The following is a 21,165-nucleotide window of genomic DNA, read 5'->3' on the forward strand; positions in this document are numbered from 1 at the left end:
GAATGCGTGGAATGGGCTCTCAGCACTGGTGGTGGAGGCGGATACAATAGCGTGTTTTAAGAAGTGGTCCCCAACCACCAGGCCACAAAGCATGAGCTACTGGGCCACAAGGAAACGATATGATTTGGCGATATGAAACGATACGAGTCAGCTGCACCTTTCCTCATTTCCTGTCACGCCCACTGTTAAACTTGAGCGCACGCAAGGTCATTACCCACGCAAGGTCATCAGTTGGTTATTAACCTACAACTACTCGATGAGTGAAAAACAAACATCGCTGGAGAGTTTCTTTGGAAGAGGTGGTAGGGGTCATAAAAGGCCTAATGATGGTGATAACGCAGAGACAGCTGAGGCTGAGTTTGGAAAAAAAAAAGAAAGCTTCCTTCAGCAGAAGGTACGAGTTGTACATAAAATATCCAAGCCCCCTGTGTGTGATATGTGGAGACAAGCTGTCTAATGAGGCAATGAAGCCCTCAAAACTGCTTCGGTATCTTGAGTCCAAGCACCCTGCACTTAAAGACAAACCCGTTGAGTTTTGTGAGCGAAAAGACGTGAGCAAGCGGGACAGAAGCAAGTGCTGAGAGCCACCACCTCCACAAACGCTGCTGCTCTGAGAGCATTGTACTTGGTGACTAGCCGTATTGCTAAGGCTAAGAAGTCTTTCACTGCTGGTGAAGAATTGATTCTGCCTGCTGCCGTGAACTGTTGGGAGAAGCTGCAGCTAACAAGATGGCACAGGTTTCTCTTTCGGCTACCACAGTTTCAAGGAGAATCGATGACATAGCGGAGGACATCGATGCACAGCTGTTGGAACGGCTTAACGAGTCACCATGGTATGCCATCCAGGTCAACGCGTCTACCAATGTTGACAACAAGGCAATACTGCTGGCTTATGTGCGATATATATTTCAAGAAGATATGCATGAGGATGTGTAGTGTGTACTGCCGCTGTCAACTAACACAACTGGGGCAGAACTATTCAAGTCTTTGAATGACTACATGTCAGGCAAACTGGACTGGTCATTCTGTGTTGGTATTTGCACAGATGAGGCTGCAGCTATGACTGGACAGCTAACTGGTTTCACTACCCGAGTCAAAGAGGTTGCTCCTGAATGCCAGTCTACACACTGTGTCATACACAGGGAAATGCTGGCTAGCCGAAAATTGTCACCTGATCTTAACAGAGTATTGAGTGACTTTGAAGTTATCAATCACATCAAAGCAAGGCCCTTAACTCACGTCTGTTTGAGCAGCTTTGCGAGGAAATGGATGCAGAACACAAATGCCTTTTCTTACACACTGAAGTCAGGTGGCTATCAAGGGGGAGAGTCCTGGCCAGGGTTTTTGATTTAAGAGAGCCACGACAGAGATTTCTTTCCGGAAAAAAGTCACCTCTGGCAGCACACTTCAGTGACGAGAAATGGATAGCAAAACTCGCTTATCTGTGTGACATCTTCAACCTGCTCAATGAACTCAATTTGTCACTTCAGGGGAGAATGCCAACTGTCTTCAAGTTGGCAGATAAAGTGTCTGCTTTCAAAGCCAAACTGGAACTGTGGGGACGGCAAGTGGACAGGGGCATATTTGACATGTTTCCAACATTAGCTGGGATTTTGGGAGAGACTGAAGCTGCACCGTCCTTCTCACAGCTGGTACGCGATCACCTGTCTTCACTGTCGACAGAATTCGAGCGTTACTTCCCAACCACAAATGCCTCAAGGCGTGCAAAGGAATGGGTCCGTGACCCATTTGTGAATGTCCCCGGTGAATCATCCATGTCAGCGTGGGAAGAAGATCAACTCCTCAAGCTGGTAAATGACAGTGGGCTGAAAAGTATGTTTGACATGACATCTCTGCCAGCATTCTGGATCAAAGCCAAGGCTGAATATCCTGAGATAGCCATGAAAGCACTGAAAATGTTGATTCCATTTCCAACATCGTATCTCTGTGAACCGGGGTTTTCTGCAACGAATGCAATGGAAACTAAAATGCGGAATAGACTGGACATAAGGAACCCCCTTTGAGTATTGCTGTCTCCCATCACCCCTCGATGAGACCATCTTGTTGCAGGGAAACAAGCCTAGGGCTCCCACTGATTCAGCGATATTGGTGCGTTGCAATGATTTTATATGTTCAAATGAGGAAAATATGCACTGTGTGTTTAATATCCAAACATTGCTTAAAATATGATGCTATTGACTTATAAGTGACATCACTATATTCATGCGAGGAAAATATGTGCTGTGTGTTTAATATTAAATTCATTAGATAAACCCTTTTAGAAACGAAATTGAGTGTATTAGCCACTTATAAGTGACTTATAGTTGACTTATCACCTACATTCCAGTTGTGATTAACACCCCCCCCCCCCCGCAAGAATATTGTCAATATTACACTGGTCCACGGTGCAAAAAATGTTGGTGACCCCTGTTTTAAGAGACTTTTGGATAGGTCCATGGAGCTTAGAAAAATAGAGGGCTATGGGTAAGCCTAGTAATTTTGTAAGGTAGGGACATGTTTGGCACAACTTTGTGGGCCAAAGGCCTGTATTGTGCTGTAGGTTTTCTATGTTTCTATGTTTCATCTAGTACAGGGGCCTTCTTCTGACAACAGTGTGCACAACCTGCTTTCTTGATGTTTTGATCTCCCCCAAGGAAATCAACAAGGAGTCGGGCCACCCTCCCAGGCAGCTCCTGGACGATTTGAAACACTAGACCACACAGCTGGTGCAAAAACCCACCACTTGCAGAGAACCGGAGTTTGAACTGTAGATCACGGGCTCCGACAGAATCCCAGTCTCCTTGAAGATAAAGGAAAGACATAGGAAAGGAAAAATAGGCCGTTCCGTGGCAAAAGTTACCTGGGTCTAGAAAAACCTCTGGCACCATCTTTCATAGCACCACCCACTCACCATTAATTTTGTTTATACCAGCAATTCAACTGTTTTTACAAATGCTACATGTAATGCGGTGCTTTGGTAATTTTACACTTCCTTGACTTTCATTTGCAAGTACAACACAAGCTTTGTATGCTCCGTGCCTTCTATTCGCACGTTAATTACATATTACTTGACTCCACACTATTGCCCTGGTCCTTTCTCTTTAAGTTTCCAATCTAAACACTTGCAACAACAATCCCTCTCCCATTGCTACCACCACAACTTCCAAGGTTTTTAATTTAAAACCTTATCTCCAGTTTAGTTATTCAATTCACTCAGACACTGGCCCTAGCCCATTTCAAGTGAAGCTTATCCCAAATGTAACTCCAGTATTGGGGCTAGTGCCCAGTGAATTTAAATCTCCTCCTGCCACATCAGATTATGAGACACACACTCAACTTTCTGATATTAATGGTCCCTACATTAATCTGAATATAACCGAGATGGTAATCCAGAGATTGTAACTTTTGCATTCTGATCTTTACGTAGACACTAACTGTTCTTTCTCCCTCATTGGAACCTTTATCTGAGGCCCACTTGCATATACAATACTTTGCAAAAGGCTTAGGCATTTACATATAACTAGGGTGTGCACAGTGCTGTATTTGTCAATGTGGAGCAGAGAACAAGTTTTTAAGTCGGTTGGGAATGGCGACAATGGAGTCCCGTGGGAGGAGTGTGGGACAGCTGGCCGAGAAGGAGCGCCGTGATGAGGGGGTGGTGTGGGTCCAGATGCTGAAATGTTATGCAAGGCCATTTGATTCCAAACAATTGGTGTATTGATAGTACCGAATATCTCTTTGGTGCTTCCTGCTCCCTCTCCCCTCCCCTTTTTCCCAACCACAATTCCTCTCTCCCTGTCCCCTTCCCACTCTCAGTCCCCAACAGGCCCATATCAGAATCAGGTTTATCATCACTCACATGTCATGAACTTTCTTTGCGGCAGCAATACAGTGCAATACATAAAATTACTACAGTACTGTGAAAAGTCTTAGACACCCTAGCTATGAATATGTGTCAAAGACTTTTGCATAGTACAGTAGGTCAGACATGTTTCAGTAGTGAGAAGGAGTGATCCAGGAACCTATAGGCCAGTGAGCCTCACATCAGTGGTAGGGGCAGGATTTTCTCAACTTTGGAAGAACAGTCAGCATAGCAATATGTGGGGCAATCAGGTATTACAATTTTGACTGTGTTCTTTGAGGAGGTGACAAAGGTGACTGACAAGGGTAGGGCAGTGAATGTTGTGTTAGTGGATTTTGGTAAGGCATTTGTCAAGGTCCCCCATGGTTATTTGATCAGGAAGATTAAGAAGCACAGGATCCACAGTGAATTGATTGTTTGGATCCAGCATTGGCTTTCCCATAGAACAGGAGTTCCCAGCCTTTTTTATGCCATAGTGTCCCTGCCATTTACCGAGGGGTTCGTGGAACCCCTGCCACAGAAGAACAAAGGACAGTGTGGAAGGGTGTTACCCTGGCTGGAGGTTTCCGACTGGTGGTGTGCCACAAGGATCAGTGCTGGGACCTCTGTTGTTTGTGGTATATCTAAAGTGCCTTGGACGAAAACATTGACAGGTTGGCTGGTACGTTTTGCGGTCGACACAGAAACCAGCAGAGCTGTGGACAGCGAAGAAGGCCGCCAAAGGCCACAGCAAGGTTTAGATTAGTTTTAGTTATGGGTGGAGAAATGGCAGGTGGAGTTTAATCAAGCATGAGGCGTTGCACTTTTGTAGAAAGTATATAATTAATGGGAGAACCCTTTGGAGCACTGATAGTCAGAGGGATGTTGGGGTGCAAGTCCACTTCTCCCTGAAGGTGGCAAAGCAAGTAGATAGAGTGGCAAGGAAGACAGAGTCCTGGAAGCTTAAATTTCTTGTTCCTCAAGCACTTACAGGAGGTGTGGATCATAATGGTCTTCTCCAATCCCCATGGGCTAAAGTGGCATCATGTGACTGACTCTGCTATGTCTGTCATATTTACTCCTGATATAATAATTGTTTTCCAGTGGTTATTTGCTTCTTTTAATAATTTAGTCTAGTTAACTATCTTTAAGCTAGAGTGAGAAGAAGCTTCTGTACTCAGCAGCCAATTAGTCTATTGCCCTCCTGTGACGGTAGTCTTCAACTCTTTTCCAAAGTTTTTCAAACTCTGATCTGGGTTGCTACCGCTTCTGTCTTTTATTAATTCCGTTCTGATGTTTCCTTAAAATAAAAACCCTGAATCTCTTGCCACCAATCTCGCTAAAATGTCAGATTCCATTTGTTGTGGACTAGACCCTGTGCTGCTCCCTTCCCATTGTAAGGGCTGTGTGCGAGGTTTAGCTTTGCATCAGCTTTCTCAGCCTGAATCCCCGTGAAAACCTGAAATGAATGGTTGATCACTGGACGACCTCCTGAGTTTGTCCAAAGCGTCACAATTGCTACCCCTTTTCAGTCTCTGGATCTAATGAAATAAATTTATGTACCAGAGTTCTTCAAGGCACCTCAGATTGGTTCCTTGCTGTAACTCAGGAATATGATTAATTTTGTATGTGCAATTCAATAAATTGGTTGTAGTCTGCTCAATTTAGAATATTTGCAAACTATATTTTCACTCCATGTAGGTCAAAATTTCATTTCAATGATGTAAATTCATGAAATGTCTCATTCTCTTCTTACATCTAACTTTGACAATGATATAAAGCCAGAAACCACATTCAACTCTCACATCTGATATTCTTTTGATGCTAAATACCATTTGTAACAACCAAAACTGTGTAGGTGTAGGCAAGGCGAGGGAATCCTGCCAGAAGGAGCGTAGTATCAGATATGACAACTGTTATCTAGATGTTTTTGTTCTGAGGGTTGTAAGGTGGGGTGCCTTTGCTATTTTAAACAAACATGCTTTGCATCCCATTCAGAATTGCATTGTTTGCAAAAAAAAGCTCTTAGATCTTGAGTAAAAGGGAAAAAAGAGGTAAATTCATAGTTAAATTTATGCAGCAAGTCTTTAGAAGCAGCGCAGAAAACTGTCAAAAGGAAGGAGGTAGGATTTAAAAAAAACTTTAAATCAATTAGCGGTGAAAGCACTTTGTTTTTTTCTGTGGTTTTTAGGAACGTTCATGGTGTGCTGAGAGCTATCTCCAGGCTCTCAGCCCATTAATCTTGTCTCCTATCAAAATGGTTGTGCTGGACAGTTGTCGTTCTGTTTAAGGGACCTCCAATCCAGACATCATCATTGCTAAAGATCCCACAAAGAAATGCAAGAGATTTTCCAGACCAGCATTTGTTTCACTCACCACCCACTGGTACGTTCATCTTAGCACCATGTTAGCACATCTTAGCACAACACCCACTGCAGGACGGCAGGAACTTTACCAACACAAGAGTCACTAACCTTACAACTAATTAGTTCCGTGCAGAGCCATTTGAGTAATATGTAAGTTAAAATGTATATTTGGCAAATTTACATATTTTGTAATCATGTAATTAATTCAGTCCCAAAACATTTATTTGCCAAAGGCGAGACAAGCTGTATTGATTCCCTTTGTATGCTCATTGTGCATTGCATAAAGTCATTTAGACAAGGAATGCCAGGAAAACATGTTGGTTTATCACAGCAGACTCTACACAACTGCTGGAAACTCGGTATACAGTGTTGTGATAGTTGACTTGTAAGACACGGTGTCTTAAGGTAATACCATCCTTGTAGCAAGACTTGCTCTCCAAACTAGGATATACCAGCATGCTTCTCTCAATAAAGAGTGAATAACTGTACAACTAGTGAACATGTTGCATGTAAAATGTGTGTGTGAGACGGGTTTTCTCATTCTCTGAGAACTTTTTAGTATTTCCTGTGCATCTGTTCTGTATGCTGGTGACATCAAACGTTCTCCTTGGGATTTCCCAAAGCTCTTTTGGGTTGTGTGTCTTGACCTCTTCTGCTTTTCAAGGGTGATCTCTGTGTGCACGTCTCACACCTCATCTCTCTTGACTGGTATCTGCTTTTGTACTGTTTGACATCTTGGCTTGACACCATGTTGCCCGTGTGAACCGTCCTGCGTTTGCACCCAAGCACTTCTATAATTACTGCAGCTTCTAGATGGAGCACCCTCAACTGGAAAATGCTTTCTGGCCTCTTGAGTTCAACACACTCAAAATGTCTGAGGAACCAAACGGGCCAGGAGATCCCTCATCAGAGGAGGAAAGGAATGGAGCAGAAGCTAGATGGAATATGAGGTGTTGCTCCTCTACCCTGAGAGAGGCCTCATCACGGCAGATGATTGACCGACATGTAGTAACGGGAAGGAAGATCAAAATTAAAATGTTTGCAACTGGGATTTTCCGCTGGTGTCGGATGAAGCAGAGGTGCTCGACAAAGCGGTCACCCAGTTTACATCATGTCTCACCAGTGTAGGGGAGGCTGCATCAAGAGTACTGGATAGAATAGACGATCCCAACAAATTCACAGGTGAAGTGTTGCCACACCTGAAAGGACTGTTTGGGGCTCTGAATGGAGTTGTGGGTGGAGGAGGAACACCTCATATTCTGTCAAGGAAGCTCCAACCTGATAACATGAACATTGATTTCTCCTTCTGGTAATTCTTTTTCTTTTTTTCTTTTCCCCTCCCTCTTCTCTCTTCTTCTATTCCCTACTCGGGCCTCTTACCTCTTCTGCTCATCTGCCTCTCACCTCCCCCGGAGTCCCTCCTTTTTCCTTTTCTCCTATAGTCCACTCTCCTCTCCTATCAGATTTCTTCTTTTCCAGCCCTTATCCTTTACCATTACCTGGCTTCACCTATCATCTTCTAGCTATCCTCCTTCTCCACCCCCCCCCCCACCTTTTTACTCTGGCATCTTCCCCCTTCCTTTCCAGACCCGAAGAAAGGTCTCGACCTGAAACATCGACTGCTTATTAATTTTCAAAGATGCCGCCTGACCTGCTGAGTTCCTCCAGATTTTTGTGTGCGATGTAAAGAAACTTTTTGAACGTAGCCTTCCCACAAGGCACTGTCCACGAACATTGATGGCAACGCAACCTGCAATGCCTTCGAAAGAGACAGCTGGTGGCCCCAGTTCAGACTGTCTTCCAGTGTTTTGTTTGTGCCACCTTCTCCAGAGTGCCCAGCTGTGCTTGCCAGCGCCTTCTTTACAGAAATGCATTGGTAATGTTGAGTAAAGGTGGCAGGCGGAGATACATCTCTACCCAAGGAGGTGTCAGGCACTCCTCCCTCTGATAGCCTGCAGGTCACCCTTAGGCAAGGTGTAGCTCCTGTCACCCCCCCCCCCCCCCCCAACCAAACAGGGTCACGTGAAGCCATGGGAGTAGGTGGTGAATGGTCGTACGAGCAGCCGGTGCATGTCACAAGTCCTGCTTATGCGGCCACTCTGTGCCAGGCAGACAATCTTTGAAGATTGTTGATAATGGCAGGGGCCACCTGTCTTGTAAATACACTGACAATAGCACTTCTGTAGAAAAATTTGCCAGAAACAGGAAGAGCATGATCACCCATGTCATACGACACAGCACAGAATGATGATGAGTAAATGTATGTTATTGATGACCTTGCAGTTTCTTTAGCATTTTTGTCTGTTTTTTTTTTAAGAGGCTGAATTGCTTGACACTCAGCCCAGCATGGATGGAGAGTGTGCAAGGGGCCGGCTAGATTTGAACCTGAAACCACTCGCCTCGAAGTCCAGTGCAATTTCCACTACACCACCATCACTGTCATTGTAATTTAGGTTGCTATGGTTTGAAATCCCTTGCAACATACTCTTCTGCAAATTAAACTGCAGTATGAGGTTATAATGACATACTTAGCAGCACCATGTAACATTGCAAAGATTAGACACAGTTTTCGATGTAAACATTGAGTCGAAACGAAGGAAGTTGCTGGTATCTGGGGGCAGGAGTGGTGACAGAGCAGGCCACAGAAGAAGGTTACCCAGTGCAGAGAGAGGAAATTGATGGTCTGTACTTTGCCTTGAGGGGTCCCAGACCCTGCCTACATGTAACTGTGTGCTTGAAGTAACATGACTACATCAACGAAACTCAGTAATGTGGTTAAGATAATTAGCAATAATGCAACTCTGAAACAAACGTCTGTCATAATTTCAAAATTTTCAATTTCACCTTATTACTCTTTAAAAAAAAAAAATTAAGTTGCAGTATTACCAAAAAGGAGTGCAAGCGATTCTTGAATGTTATATTTATGGTCACAGTTTTTTTTGTTGGAAGCCTGAACTTGCACTTCATAAGACAAAGCCACTTGGTAACCCTAAGGAACAAAGGTTTGAGTGGTCACTGGCAGTGGAGTAGGGTGGTTAGTTGAAGTACCTGTTACAGCATGTGTAACAGTAGTTTGCAGATGCAAAGATTTTGTTCTTTTCCTAGCCCCAAATCTTTTACCCCTTCTTACAGTTTCAGATATTTAGCATCAGACGTCCTGATTTGTCCTGGTTTCAACTATCCTACATTAAAAAGGCGAGACCGTGTGTTGCTTGTCACTTATATTGCATTGGAAAACCTTGTAGTCCTACAGCACAGAAACAGGCCCTTGGGCCCTCCATCTCTATGGCAACTATTCACGGTAATCCTATTTCCCAAAACTGCTTCAAAGTTAGCATACCTTGAAGAGACCTTGCAGTGGAGACACAAGGCACTGCAAATGCTGGTTCTGGAGCAAGAGTCAATCTGCAGGAGGAACTCAACAGGTTCAACAGCATCTGTGGGTGCATATAGTCAACATTTTGGGCTGAAGGCCAAACTGCCAAAGGTGGCCAATTTCCCTTCCTGAAGGACGTTCTTGAGCCAGAAGGGTTTTTAAGCTCCAGTATCATTCTTATAAACATATATTTCAAAGATCTCTTTCTTGGGAGTTGCTCCCTATAACTGAGTACCTGACTCTAGGCCAGGGGTTACCAGCCTTTTTCCTATCATTAACTGAGGCATCTGTGGACCCCAGTTTGGGAACCTTTGCACTACACACAGCCTAACTAAAACTTTGTATGGCCAAAATGTTTCTCTACCTTTTGACTCTGCAGATAAAGGCCAACATTTAATTTCCCTCTGATTTTTATCTGAATGTTCATTAGCTTTAAGTGACATGCTGTATCTACATTTGTAGATACTGTCATAATCAGAATCAGGTTTACGATCATTGGCATATGTTGTGAAATTCATTGTTATGCGGCAGCAGTACATTGCAATGCATTATATTACAACTGTGAATTACACTGTGTGTGTGTATATGTCAAAAAGTTAAACGGGCAAAAAAAAGTAGCAATGTTGTGTTCATGGGTTCAATGTCCATTCAGAAATCTAATTACAGAGGAGAAGAAGCTACTCCTGAATCGTTGAAATTGTGACTTCAGGCTACTGTACCTCCTCCCTGATTGTAGCAACGAGAAGAGGGCATGCCAGGGGTGATGGGGGTCTTTAATGATGGACTCTGCATGTCCTGGATGTTAGTGCCTGTGATGGAGCTGTCTGAGTTTACAATTTTCTGCAGCTTATTTCAATCCTGCGCAGTGCCCTCTCCCCCCACCCACCCTACATACCAGACAGTGATGTAACCAGTCAGAATGCTCTCCATGGTGCATCCCTCTTACCATTAAGAGTATTTCCTTTGATTTATCCCCATAATCATGTCAGAAGATAAGTTAAATTCTGAAGATGGGTTGCATGAACTTGATTAATATTTCTTTTTTTTCTGTCGCATAGAAACTATAGGGTAGCCATTAAAAAGGAAATTAGGAAGTCTACGAGAGGTAATGAAAAATCATAGACAGGCTTATGGCAAACCCAAAGACATATTAAAAGTAAAAACATAACCGGGAAAATGCAGGCCCACTGGGGACAACATGGGCATTCTGTGCGTGGTGCCAGAAAGCATGGGAGAGGTCCTGAATAACTACTTTTCATTGGTGCTCACAAAGGAACCAGACCTTGTCGTTAGAGATGTCTCTAAGGGTAGTGAAGGGTGAAGCTCTCCGTAAATAAAGAGGACACTCTCAATGTCATAGTGGATTAAAAAATAGAGCTGTTTGGTTATGGGAGAAGCTGGAGAAGCTCGGTTGTTCTTCCTGGATGGAGGAGGTAAAGGACATGATTGAGACACAGTGTACTGGAATTGCTTTATTATTGTTATGGGTACAGCGGTTCAGTGAAAAGATTTTGCATACTGTTCATACAGATCAATTCATTGCCCAGTGCATTGAAGTAGCTGAAACAATAACAATACATAAAAACTGTAATGGCCACAGAGGAAGTGTGATGCAAGATCATAATGTGGCAGATAGTGGGGTTAAGGGTACATCTTATCGTTCTAGAGAACCGTTCGATAGTCTCTTAACAGCAGGTTAGAAGCTGCCCTTGAGCCTGGTGGTATGTGCTTTCAGGCTTTTGTGCCTTTTGCCTGATGGGAAAGGGGAATAGAGAATGTCTGGGGTAAGTGGGGTCTTTTCTTCTGCTGGTTTCTTTACTGAGGCAGCGACAAGTATAGATAGAGTCCATGGATGGAACGTTGTGATGAGTATACAGAGGGTAAATTTTGCCCTATATTAAAGGCAGATAAACTAGAGGGCATAGATTTAGGGTAAGGAGGAAGGGATTAGGTATGAATCAGAATCAGGTTTAATATCAGCATATTGTATGCCATGATTTTTTTTTGCAGCAGTACATTACAATACATAATAATTTTTTTAAACTATAAATTACTGTAAGAAATGTATGTAAAGATTAAATTAATTAGTGCAAAAAGAGAGCAAAAAATAGTGAGGTGCAGTAGTGTTCATGGGTTCACTGTCCATTCAGAAATCTGATGGTGGAGGGGACAAAGCTGTTCCTGAAATGTTGAGTGTGTGTCTTCAGGCTCCTGTACCTCCTCCCTCCTGTACGCCTCCTCATCCCCATCTGAAGTTCTGCCAACTATAGTTGTGTCATCAGCAAATTTATAGATGGTATTTGTGCTGTGTCTAGCCACACAGTCGTGGATGTAGAGAGAGTAGAGCAGTGGGCTAAGCATGCATTGTTGATGGTAGCAATGAGAAGAGGGCATGTCCTAGGTGATGGGGTCCTTAATGATGGATGTCACCTTCTTGAGGCACTGCCTTTTAAAGATGTCCTGAATGCTGGGGAGGCTAATGTCTATGATAGAGCTAGCTGAGTTTATACCTTTTTGCAGCATTTTCTGATCCTTTGAAGTGGCCCCTCCTTATCTGATGGTGATTCAACCAGTTAGAATGCCCTTCATGGTACACCTGTAAAAGTTTGCAAGTTTTTGGTGACATGCCAAGTCTCCTCAAGCTCCAAGTGAAATATAGCCACTCTCGTCTTTGTAATTACATCAATATTTTGGACAGGGGATAGGTTTTCAAAGATGTTGATGCCCAGGAGCTTGAAACTGCTCATTCTGTCCACTACTGATCCCGCAATGAGGACTGATGTGCAGTCCCTCTTCCTCTTCCTGATGTCCACAGTCAATTCCTTGGTCTTGCTGATGTTCAGTGCAAGGTTGTTGCAACACCACTCAACCAACTGATCTTTCTCATTCCTGTACGCCTCCTCATCCCCAACTGTAATTCTGCCAACTATAGTTGTGTCATCAGCATACTTATAGATGGCGTTTGAGCTGTGCCTAGCCACACAGTCATGGGTGTAGAGAGAGAAGAGCAGTGGACTAAGCATGCATTGCTGAGGTGCAACAGTGTTGATTGTGGCAAAGTTATTTCCAATCTGCACAGACTGCCGGTGAGTAAGTCAAGGATCCAGTTTCAGAGGGAGCTATAGAGAGAGGCTCAGGAATGGGAGCTTGTTGATTAGAGCTGAGGGTATGATTGTACTGAATGCTGAGATGTAATCAATGAACAGTGGCCTGATGTACGTATTGCTATTGTCCAGGTGATCCAAAGCCGAGTGGGGAGCCAGTGAAATTGCATCCACTGTAGACCTATTGTGCTGATACGAGAATTACAGTGGATCCAGGTCCTTGCTGAGGGAGGAGTTGATTCTGGTCATAACCAACCTCTCAAAGCACTTCATCACAGTAGATGTGAGTGCCACTGGGTGATGAGTCACGGAAGTAGCTCACCCTTTTCTTGTTGGGCACTGGTATGATTGTTGTATAGTCAATCATTGTTGTATGATTTTTCGTATAGTTCCAGATCACTGGTCTTGAATACCACCGTACATCCGGCCCTCAGCAGACTATTAATCTCCTGGTTTATCCACAGCATTTGGTTTTGGCATGAACGCTATATTTTCGAAGGTATACCCTCGTCCACACAGGTTTTAATGAAGTCAGTGACAACTAATGCATATTCATTCAGATTCAAAGGATCAGTCCCTGAATATTATCCAGTCCACTGAAACAAAGCCGTTCTGTAGGTGCTCCAGCTGCTCCCTTGACCATACCTTCTTGGTCCTCACCACTGGTGCTGTGGTCTTTAGTCTCTGCCTATATGCTGGGAGTAGAAGTACAGCCAGGTGATCGGACTTTACAAAGTGTGGGAAGGCGTGGTAAATGTTCTTGCTGGTGGTATAACAGTGGTGAAGTGTTTTGGCTCCTCAGGTGATATGTTGGTGATAGTTGTTCAGAGACTTTTTCAAGCTGGCCTGGTTGAAACCTCCTGCAATGTAGGGAAGTCATGCAGGTGTGCTGTTTTGTGACTACTGATTACAATGTTCAGCTCCTCCAGAGCCTGTCTGACATTAGCCTGAGGTGGAGTGTACACCGCTGCCAAGATGATGGCGATAAACTACCTTGTCAGATAAAATGGATGACAAAACCGAGGTTTGGCTGATTTAAGCGCAGAGCCGGATTGAAAAGGTCAGGGTGTTGGGGCCGAAGGCAAGGGATGGCCGGTGTTTAGCTCACCGCTCGGTAAGGTTTACTCATCTCTCCGCTGAACTGAGGCTGTGGCCTGCAGCTGATGGGTCTTGGATCGGGACTGGGTTCATGGCTGTAGATTCACTTTTGTGAACTTCAGTTCTGAATGTTACATAGAATATAGAATCTACAGCACTTTACAGGCCCTTTGGCCCACAGTGTTGTGCCGATCATGTTATCTACTCTAGAAACTGCCTAAAATTTCCCTACCACATAGCCCTCTGTTTTTCTAAGCTCCATGTATCTATCTAAGAGTCTCTTAAAAGACCCTGTTGTATCTGCCTCTACCACCTTCACTGGCAGTGCATTCCACACATTCACCACTCTCTGTGTGAAAAACTTACCCCTGACATCCCCTCTGTACCTACTTCCAAGCACCTAAAAACTATGCCCCCTCGTGTTAGCCATTTCAGCCCTGGGAAAAATCCTCTATTTGCTTGCTTTTATTGTTTGCACGACTTTTTTTTGCTCTATATTGGGTGTTTGACAGTTCTGCTGAAGGGTCTCGGCCTGAAACGTCGACTGTTCTTTATTCCATAGATGCTACCTGGCCTGCTGAGTTCCTCCAGTATTTTGTGTGTGTTGCTTGACAGTCTTCTTTTTTTAATAGGTTATATGGGATTTCTTTTTTTTTGTGTGTGGCTGCCTGTAAGGAGATGAATCTCAAGGTTATATATAGTATACAGGCTTCAATAATAAACATACTTTGAACTTTGAGCATTGCCTCAGAATAGAAGTGCATCCCTTTAGAACGGAGATGAGGAGGAATTCCTTTTACCAGATGGGGATGAATCTGCAGAATTCATTGCCACAGGTGGCTGTGGTGGCCAAATCTTTGGGTATATTTAAAAACGAAGTTGATAGGTTCTTGACCAGTAAGGGTGTCAAATGTTATGAGGAAAGTGGGATTGAGAAGGATGATAAATCAGCCATGATGGAATGGCAGAACAGACTTGATGGGCCAAATGTCTTAATTCTGCTTCTATATCTTTACAGTCTTATGGTCTTATATTTGCTCCCATTCTGACTTCTGTAAGGATTCCTTTTCTTTTTCCCAGCTCCTCCCAATCATGTCTGCAACTGAAAACTAAGCTGCATTCCTTCATATTCAGTGCTGTTGAACCTGAAACATTAACTGTTTTTCTCTCCACAGATGCCGCCTGACCTTTTGAGTGTTTCCACCATTTTCTATTTTTGTTTCAGGTTCCCAGCATCTGCAGTTATTCTTTTTAAATTTAGGTTTGTACTCCCAATATTTTTGAAGATTGCTGGCTGAGTTAATCAAATCATTTAAAAGTAATACAGGGAATCAGTAGGATAAAAGGAAAACTTATACCTGCTAAAATCTTGAACGGGGCATAATTTAAAAAGTATTAAAAGTTAAAAGTAAATTTTATTATCAAAGTAAATATATGTCACCATATGCAACCCTGAGATTTGTTTTCTTGTGGGCATACTCAGCAAATCTATAAAATAGTAACTATAACAGGATCAATGGGTGCAGAAGACAATCAACAGTGCCAGGAATCAGGAAGTACTTTTCGTGGAAATGGAAGTCAAAGCTCGGAAGTCCATGGATCAATTAAAGAACAGTAGGTTTTTGATTTATTTATTTATTGAGATGCAGCGCGGAGAAGGCCTGTTTGGCCCTTCGAGCAATGCTGCCCAGCAAACCCCTGGTTGAATCCTAACCTAATCATGGGAGAAGTTACAATGACCAATGAACCTACCAACCAGTGCGTATTTAGACTGTGGGAGGAAACCAGAGCACCTGGTGGAAACCCATGCAGTCAGGTGGAGCCCAGTGTAATAAATGGGTGGTGGGGTGAAGATATGTCTCTAACAAAGGAGGTGGAAGGTGCAGGTCACCTTTGGGCAAGGTGGGGCATCTGCTTAACACCCCCTCCCCCCCCCCACGGATCAGGGTCACATGAAGCCATGGGAGCAAGTGGTGGATGGTCGTACGAGCAGCTGGTACATATCACAAGTCCTGGATATGCGACAACCGACGCCAGGCAGACAATCTCTGAAGAGTGTTGATAATGGCTGGGGTCACCCATCTTGTAAAGACACTGCCCAGAAGAAGCCAATGGCAAACCACTTCTGTAGGAAAATTCGCTGAGAACAATCATGGTCAGGAGTAGAGAAAGGAACAACAGACGGAAAGACAGATTCAAGTCAGATGGAAGATCATGATCACCCACATCATACGACATGGCACATAATTAATAATTTTTTCCGCTACTTATTTTAACTTAGCTATTTAATAGACATATATATACTTATTGTAACACAGTTTGTATCTGTATATTTATTTATCATGTATTCCATTGTGCTGCTGCCATAAAGTTAAAGAATTTCACGACATATATAAAACCTGATTCTGATGAGATGGTGACAAAAAAGTGAGACACATTACAATAGCTCGTCAGGCTGGCCCAATAGAGAGGAAAAAAATCTGAGCTGGTGTAACTGATGACCTGCAAACAAGAACTGCTAGCTTTGATACAGACAGGGAAAGTGAGAGACATGCAATTGCAGAAATAGGTATTAATCCAGAAGGCTGCAACATACCTAGAAGATGCTGCACTGATCTTCATGCCCGTGCCGGGCCTTCTGTAACACTGCAGAAGGTCACAGGCCGATGAGTCAGTGTGGGAGTGGGATGGTGAATTAAAGTGACAGGGAGCCAGAAGCTCAGGGTCACCCCTGTCGTTTGAATGCAGATGTTTCACTAAATCAGGGTTCCCAACCTGGGGTCCACGGACCCCTTGGTTATTGGTAGGGGTCCATGCCATAAAAAAAGGTTGGAAACCCCCCTGCACTAAATGATCAAATTCTCTGCCTTTGATTTCTCTTTTGCAGCAGAGAGCACATCGTAAGCATCCGATCCAGTGCACTAGCTTGGAAGAACTGGATGTGAGTACATTCGAAACGGCTGCAGGACAAGGAGTAATTGGTGGCCAAAGGAGAGTGGACTGAGTTGCAAGGGGGGCGGTTTCATTGAAAATCTGAAAGGGGAGAGGAGCAGAATGTATCTCTGGTGGTGGAATCCAGTTGGAGCGGATGGACAATGTGAAGGATTATCCAGTGAATGAGGGGATAAAAAAAAGTACATTCCCCTCTGCGTCCAACTTTTTAGAAGGATGGAGACATTAAAGTCATTCGAGTGCTTTCATTCTGTGATGAGATAAGGTTCAAAAGAGGGTAAGAGAACAAATGTAGAAACCAGGGGTTTCCAAACTTTTTTCTGCATTTTACCCTTACCATTACAGGTTGGGAACCCCTGGTATAAGCAGAGACTGAAAGAAATACTCAGCTGGTCACTCAGTTTTTCTGGAGATGAAAGAAGAATTGATGTGTCAGGTTGATTGCAGAGAAGGGGGAGGGTTAGGCAAAACAAAAAGTCTACTCGTGATATGGGAGAAAGTAAGAGAGACTGAAGTGTATAAATGGTGGTGATGGGTTCTGAAGGTGGTAATGTATCTGGAGAAGGAATAAATAGACGAAAAGGTGATTGAGAATTGGGGCTGAGAGGAAATTAGATTAGCCATGATAAAATGGCAGAGCAGACTCGATGGGCCAAATGGCCTAATTCTGCTCCTATATCTTATGGTCTCATAAGTGCAGAAGGCAGAGGAACAATAAACGAATCCAGGATTTTGTGACTTACAGTTGTGCATTTGTGGAAAATCTGTATGTTGGAAAATGTTCAACAGGTCTGCATCTGCGGAAAGAGACAAAGCTAATGAGTAGATGGTTCAGATTTAATCGTGATTAGTAGTTGTGATAGAATCATTGTAATGACAGAAATATTCAGTCGTCCCAATTAACATCTATGGAAAGAGGGGAGGGGCAGGGGAAGAGTGATAACTTCTCATATTAGTGATCATACTTATGGAAGCCCATCAGCCTAAAACATTCACTCTGGTTCTCTCTCCACTTACCTGCTGAGCATGCTTATTTTTATTTCAGATCAGTAGCACCTGCAATATTTCAATTTTATATAATGTTCTTTTGTCCTGGAAATGAGAATATGTCAGCAAATTTTAGAAGCACAGCTTTTTCAGAAAAAAAACTGAGGAGACCTAGTGGCATATTGTACATTTTTAAGATTTGTGAATGCCTGGATAGGATATAGTTTCCCCTGCTACAAGCCTATTCAAGTGTTCAAAGATTGGAACATGTGGCTTGCTGTAGTCAGTGGTGGCAAAGAATTACGGATAGCAGAGTTCAATCACCAGTAGTTGCATCTCCTGATCAGTGCAGGATTACTCCTTTTAGGATCCAACACATTGTGCTTCCTACTTTTAACTAACTTAACCTACTTTTATCGTGAAACATCATGATAGCATAGTGATTAGCACAACGCTTTACAGTACAGGCGACCTGGGTTCAATTCCTGCCGCTGCCTGTAAGGAGTTTGTACGTTCTTCCCGTGACCGTGTGGGTTTCCTCTGGGTGCAACAACATACTGGTTGGCAGGTTAATTGGTCGTTGTAAGTAATCCTAGGGTTAAGTCGCGGATTGCTGGCCAGCGTGGCGCGAAGGGCTGGAAGGACCTATTCTGCACTGCTTCTCAATAAATAAGTGAAGAAACTTGTCAAGTGTTCCATCAGCACTCATAATCAGGCTGTGTTTCTGCTTCTGAATGCATCTGAAGTGTTGTCATTCTTGTATGTTCTCAGACAAGACGAATGAGAGCGTTGAGATAAGAAATCTCGAGGTGATTAAGAATGTTTGTAAGAAGTCTGTTAATATAAAAGAAGGAGCCTTCATTGTATATCCATATTATTTGGCCTTCTTGCAAGTGATCTGGATACTCTTTGGAATAGAAACCCTTGACTCCTGTTTCTCTCTCCATTCTTTAACCTGCTATACCTGGCTCCTCCATTTCTGGGCAATTAGTCTTTTCCCTCCATAGATGCCACCTGACCTGCTGAGTTCCACCTGCGTTTTATGCACTGCTCCAGAATCCAGCATCTTCAGACTTGGCATCTCCAAAATGTTCATTGGCTCATATGCCACTCACTGTGTAGGCCCTTAACTCTGGGACTCAGACTAACCTCGCCATTCACGTGCTCTAGATTTTGCATGGGGTGCTGCTGTATGGGACGTTGCCGACATTGCAGTTGCTGTATTCACCCGAGTTGTTAGTGCTGACACTGTAAATTGTGACATCCAGTTTTCTGCCACACTTGACATCAAGCACCACCACCAGCGCACGCACACAATGCTCGTAAGAATGCTACTTTTGCTTCTAAGCCTGCTTGCTGTGAAGTTATCTTCTGCTGCAATCAATTGCCATTTGAAATTGAATGTTTACTTCCTTTTGAGAGAAAAATAGCATTTGTAGCTTTCAGAACACATTTGTGTTTCCTATTATATAATGTCTGCACAATAATTTCCTGCATATTTCTGATGTAAAAATCAGAGCACAGAAATAGGAGCATATAGAACATTGCCGACCTCCAAGAGGACCACAACCTCTCGTTGGGTTTGGAGGCTTGCGTCCCTCAATGACCCAGAGAGCTATGCTGGCTGCAGTCAGGGCTTTATGACTTGGCTCTTGGCAGGGTCACCCATGCCAAACAGGTCAAAGGGCAGAGGACAGACTAAGAATGGTCCACTGGTCTACCAGGTTCAGCTCATGGCTAGCCACCTTGACAGGTAAAACAAAACTGTTACGAGAACAGCAGTGGAAAATCTTTCTCCATCCGAGTGCAACGGTATTCCTGAGTCTCCACCCGGGACTTGCGTGACTGACAGTCATGAAAACTGAGAAGAAGCTACTGACCTAACCCTGAACACCGCCAGAGATGGAGGACGTTCATTGCTGCCCTAATTGCCTGCGTGTAACGGGCAGTAAAGGAGCATTGCAGAAGTTGAATAAGTCTGTGAAATATTTTACTTCTTGCTTTGTTTCTCAGGTATAGCATCAGGACTAGTTGAAATGTGGGTTCTTCGATTCAGTAGATGTGAAGTATCGGTCTGGTTTATTCGTAGCATTCTAGCCTCTGAACCAAAGTCTAAAGATTCAAATGCATGTTCTGTGATTGCCCTATTCTTTATGGATTACACAATAAATAAAAACTCTGTTCAAAGGGGGGGAAAGGTGCGCATTTTCAAAGGAGCACAAAGATGTTCTTCCTGGATTCTGGCCACCATTAATCTGTCAATTATTGACAACTTAAAATCAGTTCAACAAATCCTTTGTGACTGCTGTGTTATTTTCAAATTAGCAGCCATGTTTGTCTAAAATATGGTATACCAACCGTATCAACTGATCATATAGGGAATTGATGGTGCAATAAAGGTACTGGGCCGATTGCTGGAGCTCTGTACCATTCTCGTTGACTTCAGGAAGCAGGTTGCATCTGTTGACCTGAAGTGGAGATGGTTGAGAGCTTCAAGATCCAAGGTGAAAACAATAGCTACCAATGTGTCCTGGTCCAGCCATGTGGATGCTACAGCTGATAAGGCATAACTGTGTCTCTTGTTCCTCAGAAGGCTAAAGAAATTCACCATATCCCTATTAACTACAGATGACCATAGAAGGTGTCCTATCCCCTTGGTACGGCAACTGGTACAGCTTGGTACGGCAACTGCTCTGCTTAAGACTGAGAAATTTCATAGAGTTGTAAACACATCTCAGTCCATCGCACAAACCAGCCTCTTTTCAATTGATTCCATCTAAACTTCTTGCTGCCTTTAGGAAAACAGCCAACATAATTGACCAGCCTCCTCATTCCAGTCATTCTCTCTTCTCATCTCTCCATTAGGCAGAAGATAAAAAAAGCTTGAGAGTGTGTACACCAAGGTCAAGGACAGATCCTGTCCCACTGCTGTCAAACTCTTCAATGGACCTCTCATATGCTAAAATATCTCCCAGCCTACCTCACCACTGGCCTTGCACTTTATTTCTCCATCTGCATTGTGCTTTCCTTGTAACCACGGTGTCACCGGGAAGTGGGGAGAAGGGTGGCTGGTGTGCTCCCTCCACTGACAGCAGCATGGCGTGACATCCAGGCAGGAGTTGATGCTACCCCCCCCCCCCATGTTTGCTTGACAGGATACAGGCTCTATTGTGGTCGACTGCGGACTGATGGCGTGCATTTTGGTCTCTCTTATTGTGTGATTCTGATGCCATTTGTGTTTCCTATCTTGTGTGCTGTGTGTGACTTTTGGTACTGTGTTTTGCACCTTGACCTGGAGTAGCACTGTTTCGTTTGGTTGTATCCATGAGAATTCATGTATGGTTGAATGACAATTAAACTTGAAGTGAATTGAATTGATATTCTGTTTTCTTTTAATGACCTCAATATAATTAATTATGTATGGCATGATCTGCATGGATG

The 21,165-nt window shown here is 43.5% G+C and overlaps 1 protein-coding gene across 1 annotated transcript in view; it reads left to right on the top strand.

The window, feature by feature from the left end:
* The first annotated feature begins 2,038 nt into the window (after window positions 1-2,038).
* LOC140733105 (acyl-coenzyme A oxidase-like protein) overlaps window positions 2,039-21,165 on the top strand; it is a 318,950-nt gene continuing 299,823 nt past the window's right edge. Inside the window, exon 1 of the mRNA XM_073055961.1 lies at window positions 2,039-2,109. Within this exon, the coding sequence (XP_072912062.1) occupies window positions 2,051-2,109 (59 nt within the window). The 5' untranslated portion in view covers window positions 2,039-2,050. The remainder of the gene's footprint in view (window positions 2,110-21,165) is intronic.

Source organism: Hemitrygon akajei, chromosome 9 (assembly GCF_048418815.1).
Source record: "Hemitrygon akajei chromosome 9, sHemAka1.3, whole genome shotgun sequence".
Classification (NCBI taxonomy): Eukaryota; Metazoa; Chordata; class Chondrichthyes; order Myliobatiformes; family Dasyatidae; genus Hemitrygon; species Hemitrygon akajei.